General features: G+C 36.7%; 1 protein-coding gene across 1 annotated transcript in view; it reads right to left on the bottom strand.

Moving 5' to 3' along the window:
• Positions 1 to 8,217, bottom strand: part of LOC106148806 (aldo-keto reductase family 1 member C1 homolog) — a 22,653-nt gene extending 14,436 nt beyond the window's left edge. The window contains 5 exon segments of the mRNA XM_013515396.1: positions 144 to 166; positions 3,021 to 3,143; positions 5,488 to 5,604; positions 6,430 to 6,597; positions 8,079 to 8,217. Coding sequence (XP_013370850.1) covers positions 144 to 166; positions 3,021 to 3,143; positions 5,488 to 5,604; positions 6,430 to 6,597; positions 8,079 to 8,162 — 515 coding nt within the window. The 5' untranslated portion in view covers positions 8,163 to 8,217.
• Positions 8,218 to 10,058: the final 1,841 nt, after the last annotated feature.

Below are 10,058 nucleotides of genomic sequence, written 5' to 3'. Positions count from 1 at the left end.
AACTAGATGCTAAATGTGCTGGTTTTCCTTGCTTGACTTTATTGAGACAATATTGCTAGGTTGAGTAACAATAAAATGGCCCCTCGAGGACTTTAAACTAAACTTCTGTAAAATGAGTCTTTTTAAACCTAGCTCAGACTTACAAAACATATACGCCTATACTTTCCTTTTTAGAGGCATGTAAAATTAGAAAAAAGAACTCTAGCCTGTTCCAACTAAGTTAAACCCATAGAAGATGAATGTTTGTTAATGCCAAAGACATGGAAGTTACCTTAGAGAAAGAACACATACCCTGCCCCTGGGTCAGATGAGACATCAGAATTTGACCTGTCCAGGAGAACACACATAAAGCCTTGTCCTAGCTTAGTGTTCTGGGCAGGCCTCCCTTAGGAGGTTGAACCTGAGATACAGTGCAGAGAACCGACTGCTGGATGACACCAGAAGGAGCTATCTCTAAAAGCACACTTCTGAGACCAAAACACATTTAGTCTAAGGGAGGCTATCTAACTTTTTCTCTTCTCCTAGGCCTCGTGCTTGGTAATCTTGCTCAGGTTTTTAAGTGGTTGCCTTTGTTGCAACACCTCCCCACACCCCCCAAAATAGACCCTAAGTCTGATTCTCTGGGTTCTAAGTACAGCTCAATGACTAAGTTCATCTGATACCGCTGTCAAAAGCTAGGCCACCTCAAGAGGGACTGCTCTAAGAAGCCCCCTGAGCCATGCTCTGATTGCCATGGTAACCACTGTAAGCCAGACTGAACTCTGAGGCAGAGGCCCCAGAGCTCAGACTCATCTTTCAGATGGTCCAAGAAGACTAAAGGGCCTGGAACTATCTCCTCCCTTTGGCCAAACTGTCATCTCTACCTATCATCCCATGGAGCGACCCTGAGTAATTATGACTAGAGAAAAAACCAGCCTATGGCTGGACATTGGCACAGGTCTCTTCGTCCTTCTCCAACTCTGACTTTCCTTTAAGTCTTTATACTTTGATAAGAGCAGGTATTAATAATATATATTTCATATTTTAAGCTGGAACTCAGATAACTTTCTCTTAACCCATTCCTTTTAGTTATACCTAAAAGCCCAGCTCTCATCCTGGAGAAGTGTTATCCTGTATAAATACTGTAATATATATTCAGGTTACCAACTATTCAAAATGATGCTGAGATTGGTTTTTACAAATGTTATATACATGGTTGTTCATATACAAAAACTTAAGAATTTTTCATTGGTCAAAAATAAGGTTTTAATCTGTTTTTCATAACTAATAAAAAATTTAAAGATACTTACAACTAAATCTAGAGTGACTTGTGACAAAATGTTCAGACTCCATCTGTAAAGGGATCTAAGAGCCTATGGGTTACAATTGCTAACTCTTAAAAATGCTTTCTAAACTTACCTGTCAGCTCTAATGCTCATGCTTTGATTCTACATGCCCTAATTTCTTGGAAAAATTGTTCCTGCCTAGAAAATGTCAGATCCCATGTAATCACATAGATAAGCCCTATAATAAATGTGCTAGATTACTTTTTGATTCCTTTTACTGGGATCCACCAAATCTTGCCTAAAGAGAGGGTTATATGACAGCTGGTCTCTCTCTCCTAAATAAAAATATAAAATTAATAAAACAGGCTAGCTTCCAAAATGAGATGACATTAGACATTCTAAAAGCAGTGCAGAGGGATACTTGTAAAAACTAAATGTTGTATGTGCATTCCTGATCCTTCTGTTAATCTCTCAATTGCTCTTCAAGATATTAGACAATAAATCAATGATATGTCAGATTTTAAAAGCCCCTGGACCTTATCCTTATCCTTTTTTTTTTGGGAAACCATTACTGGTTCCTCTTGGTAAAAATCTTTGTTGACTGTATTCATAATTATCCTGCTGATCTTGCTATTTGGCTCATAAATACTTAACCATTTCTTTGACTTTATCTCCTCCAGGTTTAATGCTATACATGTACCAGAGATAAAAATGCCTGGTGTCTATCAAGAGCCTTTAGATAGACTCTCTGGAGAGTATCTCTGTCTGCCAATTAACAACTATGACCTCTTTCAGTCTGAAGAAGCCAAAGCATTCATTGCCCCTTACTCCTTTGCAGTTTGGTTACTTCTTCAGAGAAAAGAATGTTATAGGCAGCTGAATTAGACACAAACATTAGAAATATTGTAGGCTGTCAGACAGGGCCAGGCCCTTGAAGGAGCCAGTGCAGAAGATGAGATACCTTGCAACTGTGAGGGAGACAGACACCTCCAGCTTTAAAAAAAGATTAAACAGATGCACCCACATACTTCCCTAGCTATGGACCTCAGGGATGATGTTCTAAATAAGTAGTAATCATCTTTAAAAAGCCAGGAAGAGTCACTAACCCAACCACCTCCAGGAAAAGCCCCTGTTCTGTATTCATGCCTGCTTACTCATTTCACCATTTGATCTTGATTTAATCAATTTTACCTGAAAAATTATACTTGTAATCTTATTGCTTGACCATCATTTTTGTCCCACCCAATGCCCACTTAGTGAGTTCCCATGTTTTCCAGCGTGGATTTGGCTCACTTGGTTTTGCTTCACAAATATCAATGGAAAAGACAAGTTCCCTGAGGATCCCACTTGGGTCCCCTTCTATCCCTCTCTCCAACAGAAGCTATCTTTCCCTCAATAAATATATTCTGCTCTTTCAAAAAAGAAAAGAAAATAAAGGTTATTGGAACTGATACTAAGAAAATAATGAGGAAGAGCATAACAGTAAGAAAACTTTATATTTTCCTTAAGAAATCAGAGATATCATACAGGAGGAAAGGAGATGGTTGTCTTTGCTTTTCAAATATCATCCCCGCTTATCTTATGCTGCATAATACATCTCCGCCCTCCATGTCAGCAGAATCCCCTTGGTATGTGTCATGAATTTCTTGATCCAGTAGTGTCTGGCACACTTTTAGAGGTAGAGTAATGACCTGTTCTTGTCTCTGATCCTCTGTCCCTCTCTCACCTTCACCCTCCCTCTCCCTCTCTTCCCACCTCCATTCCTTCTTCTCCTTTGTGCTCTGCTTTCCAAGTACTCACCTCCCACGTGGCACAGAGATCCACTATATCAATCATTGCTTTTCCATGTTCATCTGTTGGTAAAAGCTCCTCCCCTGGCTGGAAGAGAAGCAGTCGTTAAATCCATTTCATGAAATTCATATCTTCATCTGTACCTACAATCCTTGGTAAATCTAGTGTTGGGATACTAATGTTCCATAAAATGAATGGAGCAATATTTCAGAGTTATATTTCCAAAACACTTTGGTAGTGGTCCTTTTAGGGATGTTTTGAGTGAAGGATTTCATCTTTTCTCTTATATATTTTAAATCTGTTAATTCATAATATGCTCTCAGGTGCTTATGTGATATCCTCATTGACTTGTTGTTGCTTTTCATATCCCTGTACTTATCCCTGGAAAAGTGGTCTTTTAAGATGGGAAAGTCCTAACTCAGGCTGAAAAATCAGTGTTAATCTCCATCCCTGAGTATGGGAATAGTCAAAAGCCAGGCATGTGAGTCAAAGAAGATCCATCCTGGTCATTTTTTTCTTTTCCTCTCTCTTTTTCTTTCTTTTCTTTAGCATTTTTATTTCAGGTATAGGAGAAGTATGAGCTAGCATGAAAGGATGCATGAAAATAGGAAAGTAGATAGCACACTGGAATGTAAATGGCTCCTCACAGCAAACTTGAGCCATTGCTAGGTAAATGGGTCCCCCTTGACACCGTAATATTAAGTGAAGTAAATCAGACACAAGAGCTCAAATACCACATGGTATCTCTTACATAAGAGACCCAAAATATAAACAAAGTACAAAATATAAGAGAGTAAGGAATAATGAGATGAGTCTTTAGCACATGGGAAGGGAACCAAGGGAAGGAGGAAAGGAATCAAAGAAAATGGGATTTAAAAATGGGTGGAGATTGTAAAGTGTTCTGTACATACACTGAGTCCCTATCAAGAATGTGATCATCATTTATTAGCAACATGTACAAAAATATATATGTAAGATGGGGTCCAAGAGATGTGGGGGTAGGACAGAGAAAAAAAGGGAAAGAGTTCAAACACAGACTAAGAAACGTCATGTCAGTGTACCAGCTACTCATGATGAATACAATCATTCACACGTACTTGATATAAAATACAAAAACGAATTTCCCCAAAGACAGAGAAAGTAATTCTGACAGAAAATAAGCAAACAAACCAACAAAATTAAAACCAGCCACCACCAGGAATTGCACAGAATGTCCCAGTGTTAGGGGAATCTGCTCAAGTTCCTTTTAGGAAAGGCAGTTGAAGTCAGCACAAATCCCAGAACTCAACTGGGAAGAATGACCTTTTAATGTTTTTAAGGATGGTGTATGTGGTCTCTTTTCAGCAGCATGCTGTGCAATATTTTTCACTGAGGCATAGAATTAAGTATTCTGATGAGAAAATCTGGTTCTAACTACAAGTAATATTTCAGATTAAACACTTTCTTAAAGTTCTTGTGTCCTGTGCTTCTCTGTGTTTTTGAAATATCCCCTGCCAGATTGGCAATGGGCATGCAGAGTGTAAACATGGGGGATAAGTTTAATACTCTTCACTTGTTCTGTTGTGACAAATACAGTGAGATTGATACAGTTGCCATTGTTGATCATTACAAAATATTTTTTCACATTTATTTTATTAGCCATTGTTTTTTCAAAATATTACAATCCATAGATTTACCAAGTACAGTCAATATTCTGAGTACTAGCAAAAGTTCTTGATGTATATTCATTCATTTGATCTCTTTTCTACTATGTAATGAATGTCATGATTATTTTTTTACTGATAAAAAGTTAACGCACAGAATTTAAGAAACCTACACTATAAAACACAGCCAACAACTCACTAAAAGAGTTTAAAGCCACTCAGTGTGGCCTGCTAGTGCAGCATTCTTAGCTGCTCTGCTACTCCTCACTTACTGGGTCATAGATCTGTGCACTGTACCTTGTCTGTGGTTTGTCCAGTGATTAGAAATGAAATAATGACAAAGTAGGGAGAGTTCAGAGATCAAATTGAGGATGAAGATGTATTCAGGCTCTTTTCTAGATTAATTTTTATACTGAAAGATACTGAGTGGTTCTCAAGTGTTAAAGTTCATGAGCCTTTTATAGCAAAGGTCCTATTTGCCTCTAGTGCAGAAGGGACTTGACAAAACCCAAGAAATCCTCTGTGAGTACATGCATGGAGTTCATGAAAAGACACGTTTCTCAAGATTATTTCACGTCCATCAACATAAATATGGCTTGGGCTCCCAATTTACAACACACAATAAATTCTTTTGTATGAATTGACTTTAAAAGTTTACATAACACATAAAGTTTCTATAAATTTATAAAAGCCTAATTCAACCTTCCATGAAATTGGCAATCATGCACTTGCTAAATAGAAATGAAGATGAAAAAAATTAAATAGAACTCATGATGCACATTGTCTACCTTCATGGACACTGGAAAATGAATAAGATAGAGGTCCACATAGTCCAACTGAAGTTTTTTTAGTGAACTTTTCAAGCTCGGTTGGACCAGCTCTGGTCGATGGAAGGTGCACCAAAGCTAGAAAGAGATTAAAGAACAAAAATGTTTAAACACAAATGCATTAACTCAAGTTATTCCTTTCATTTCCCAATAATTGAAACAGTTTTCTACTGGCTATAAACTGAAGGCCATAGAAGGAAAACATTAACTTTTATCCTGAATTCCTCTCCGTCTTGTCTATTCATGTAAACTCTGTGAGATGTTCAGTTAGCACTAGAAAACATAACACATAATAGAAGAAAATCACTTCCAAGATAAAATTTTTATCAAGTAATAATAGTAATCATTGTCAGTTTCTGTTCCTAGGAAATGCCAACTACTCTAATAGTCTAATTCCCCCATACATTGGAATAAATTGGGAAGAATTAGTACAAAACATTTTGAACTTTTAATGTGCAATACATTTATAAAAGGCAATTTAGTAATCCTTAACACAAAAGCAGGAATCTGATACTGTTTCCTAGGGATGCTCACCCTTAAAATATGATAAAGGTTACAGCTCATATGCAGACTACTATGCAAATGTAAGACTTCCCCAGTCTGATGAAAGAAGCTATAGTCTGTTCAAGGTCTCTCTGAAAACACTGCCAATGCTAAATCACATTGTTTTGAATTAAAGCTCAGAAAGGAAAAGTCCTTTACATTAGAGTTAATAATGTGAAACCACAAGAAGAAAGCCATCATCTTTCTGTTTTCAGTGCTGGATGTTATACATAAAGATACATGAGTAAAAGATGGACCAATACATATTATTCATTAACCACTACTTATGAAATCATGCAAATATTACTTCAATGCGTCACATTCCTTAATTTGCACACCCACAGACCATATATACATTACCTTTGAAGTATAAAATATGTCTTCTCTCTTTACTGTGCCATCTGCAATCTTGCTGCGGATAGCAAGTCCCACCTCCTCTTCATTTTGGTACAAATAAGCAGAATCAATATGGCGGAACCCAGCATCTATAGCTAATTTAGTAGCCTCTGTAGCCATGCTCTTGGGCACCTAGAGAGGTATCCAAACATAGTGTTTACAGATCCACATGACGTAGCACTCTAGGATAAGCAGAGACTTCACAAAAAAACCTTTTCCTCATGTTTGGAATGACATGTGCATATTTGATGAACACATGTCAAGTTGCCTAGGTCTTTCCTTGTTCATAAGAAGTATAGGGTATTGCAATGACCTGTTTGGTCCCTGAAAATTACTTGTTGGTCATTTATAGGAGATCTTTGAAATATACTTGCATAGAATGTTTTTTGGAAGAACTCACGGACTGAGCATATATTTATAGCAATGGTTAATATGCATTCAGTTAGGTAATAAAATTAATATCAGAAAAGGAGCATGAAGTATAGAAAAAATATTTTCCCCCAATAAATTCAAAAATCATACTATATTCCTCCAACACTAAGTATAGAGGACATATGGGAATTTTGTTTATAAGAAAAGCTGTTTAGAAGCATATTTATAATCCATTCCCTGAGATGTTGGTTACAGAGACTCCCCTGCTAGAACACTTTGATATTCTTATCTCAAAATTGACAGCAGGAATAAACATATGGTGCTGTTTGTACAAGCAGTTCAAAGATCGACATTGTCCTTAACTGCTAGAATAGTGAGATATCAAAGTTCCCAGAGGTCACTGAGGGGCAAGTTTGAAAATAAACACTTCAGTGGATAGCAGAGTACTATTTTAAATTTTGCAAACAGCCATTTCATATGCATAGCATAAGTAAATACTAGCAGTAAAGAGTTCTGTCCTCAAAAGCTGTAGATTCATACACAAGGAACTACTTACATTATACATTGTGCTGAGTCATATAAGTGTCAACCCTTAAATCTAAGGTAATAGTTTCAGGGAGACATATAGAGGAAAAATTAAAATCACAGGCTTTTCTAACATGTTTCTGGAGACTTCTTATGCCAATGATCAAATTAGGACACCTCTTATGCCAGTGTTACAAATTAGGATAATGATTTAGAGGAAATTCTTTTTCCTAATGAAATTAAAAAAGATAAGATACTGGGTCTTCTGGCCCTCTTTTGACACCCTCTTCCACCGCATTTTCTTAGGCACAAGAGCTCTCAAACTTGTACCATGGCCAAGTGATATAAGAGAAAGTGCTCAAAATCATTAGCGATAAGCCAGTTACCATGAATGGCAAGTTTTGTTTGCTACTTAGCTGAAAAACTAATTGTTCTACAAAGAAAATCCATTGGCCAGTGTAATTGGGAGACCAACACCGTATCCATTAAGCAACCAGGCTGGTGTAATTGGTAGGTAACAGCACAAGCAGACCTTGATGTAAAGCTTTCTCTAGCCAAATTCTCCTTCTGTTTAGCAAAGAGCTCCAGCCTGTGCTACTTGAGAACAATCTGAGCCCCCTAATCATGTAGGAATGGGGTACTGAGCACTCAGGTCAGCTCCCACTCATCCTGTGTGTACTTTCCTTAAGTCCCCACTGCCAGCCCCACTTTGTTACCTCATTTGGAGCATAGGTGCCAAATCCCAGTACAGGAATGAAGTGACCGTCATTCAGTTTCACACACTGCTGTTTGGAAATCATTGTGGCCGCACCTCTCACTGAGCAGATTCTGTGTTTTCTTTGACTGCAGGAGGGCACTAAGTAGGCAAAATGTCGTAGTTCCACCCACATGACTAATCAATAGCCAATAGCGTGCAGGAGGAGTGAACAGTGAAAGGAGGGTGCCACCTATGAGAGAACTGGGACCAGGGCAGATGATTTATAAAAATGAGAATTGTTAATAAATTATCCTATGGTAACACAGAAATTATTAGTTTTTAATAAAATTTCCCTTAAGAATGTCTCATATGTTATTTTACATTGTTGCAATTGATTGAATACTTAATGACCAATCTGCTGAAATCTTATAGATACACATTGTCTTATTATTTTCAGATTTTAATATCAAAATGAAATTCCATTTTGAGCAAATATTATTTGAAATAATGAATTATCTTCATCTGGTATTCTTCCCTTTTGTCTTGTGTCACATTTTCTAAGATAGCACAGAGAAAAATGAATCTTGAAGTTATCTTCTAGCTATGTGATCCTTATTTCTACATGAATGTGAGCAAAGTGCCCTGATCACTTTCAGCAAATTCAGTTTATGCTCTCTTCTTTCCTTGTTTTAGACTCATAATGTACATTATATTTCTCTGCTGAGACCTTCAGAAAAAAAACGCAGGGAAGATAAATCTATTTTACATTTAAAAAGAGTGTGGAAATTTGATGTGAACCCCAGAGCTAAATGAGATTAATCCATGAGGAATTGTTATGATTATATATATATAATTTTAAGGAGTTTATATTAATCCTGAAATAATTCTCAAAGCTTAAATAATTTTGAATTTAATGCTACAGAGTTTTGCTATGTTTAAAATATTGATATGCATTCATTCTGGTTTTTTTAGAGCGATTTTATAATATCCATGAGCAAATACTTCTATTAGCTCTGAAAACAGAAAATGTTGTCTTTATACACTGTGCATAAATTTCCATATACTAAGCGATGTAGGTAATATATGTTTATTGTGTATTGCTCTTTATTATACTTAACTTGTGTCTGAAACACTGCAGGCCTGGTCATTCTAGGCTAATGTTTGTGGAGCAATGTATTGCATCTTAGGTGAGAATCGAGGCCTTGAGGGATCACTCTGGTCATTATTTACTCTTTCTGGATACACATAACACTCCAAAAAGTTTTATTTATTGATGTTTTTATTTAAGTCCTTTGTTTTTAAGAATTAATATAATTTGTACTTTTTAGATGCCTAAAAAATGATAATATTCATCATATGGAATTTGTACCTGTACGTGATATACCTTGATTCTTCTCCCCATCATTTTCCTCCCCTCCTTCAAATCCTTCTACAGTCCTTATTGAGAAAGCTTTGTTTCCAGTTTCTCCATCTATTCTGTTTTTACTTTTCCCTTCTTTTGCCCTATTCCCTACTTAGTTTCCCTTCCCATTTGAACATTTTCTTCCTTCACAATATCTGCTATAAATATTCATCCTGTTTCACTATTGGTTCCTCATGCCAGAGAAACCATATGATATTGGAACAAGTGTGGTAATTTATTTCATTTATGAGTATGATCCCACGGTGCACACATTTACTTAGAAATGTCTCATGTTTGTTCTCCTTTATGGCTGAGCAATACTTCCTTGTGTAAAAGAAAAAAACTCACATCTTCTTTATCCATTCAACAGCTGATGAGCATTTGTGGTATTTCCAAGATTTAGCTATTACAAATTACACTGCTGTAGCATGAGTGTGCATATATACCTGTGGGAATAACTCTTCTTAACTCTTTGGTGAAGATACCAGGAAGGGGAATAGCTGGGTCAAACAGGACCTCTAGTCCTAGATTTCTGAGGGATTTTCCTAGTGATTTTCACAGTGGTTTGCATCAATTCACCATTCCACCAACAGTGGA

Source organism: Chinchilla lanigera, unplaced genomic scaffold (assembly GCF_000276665.1).
Source record: "Chinchilla lanigera isolate Chin_1 unplaced genomic scaffold, ChiLan1.0 scaffold00028, whole genome shotgun sequence".
NCBI lineage: Eukaryota > Metazoa > Chordata > Mammalia > Rodentia > Chinchillidae > Chinchilla > Chinchilla lanigera.
This window is presented reverse-complemented; position numbering and strand designations above follow the sequence as displayed.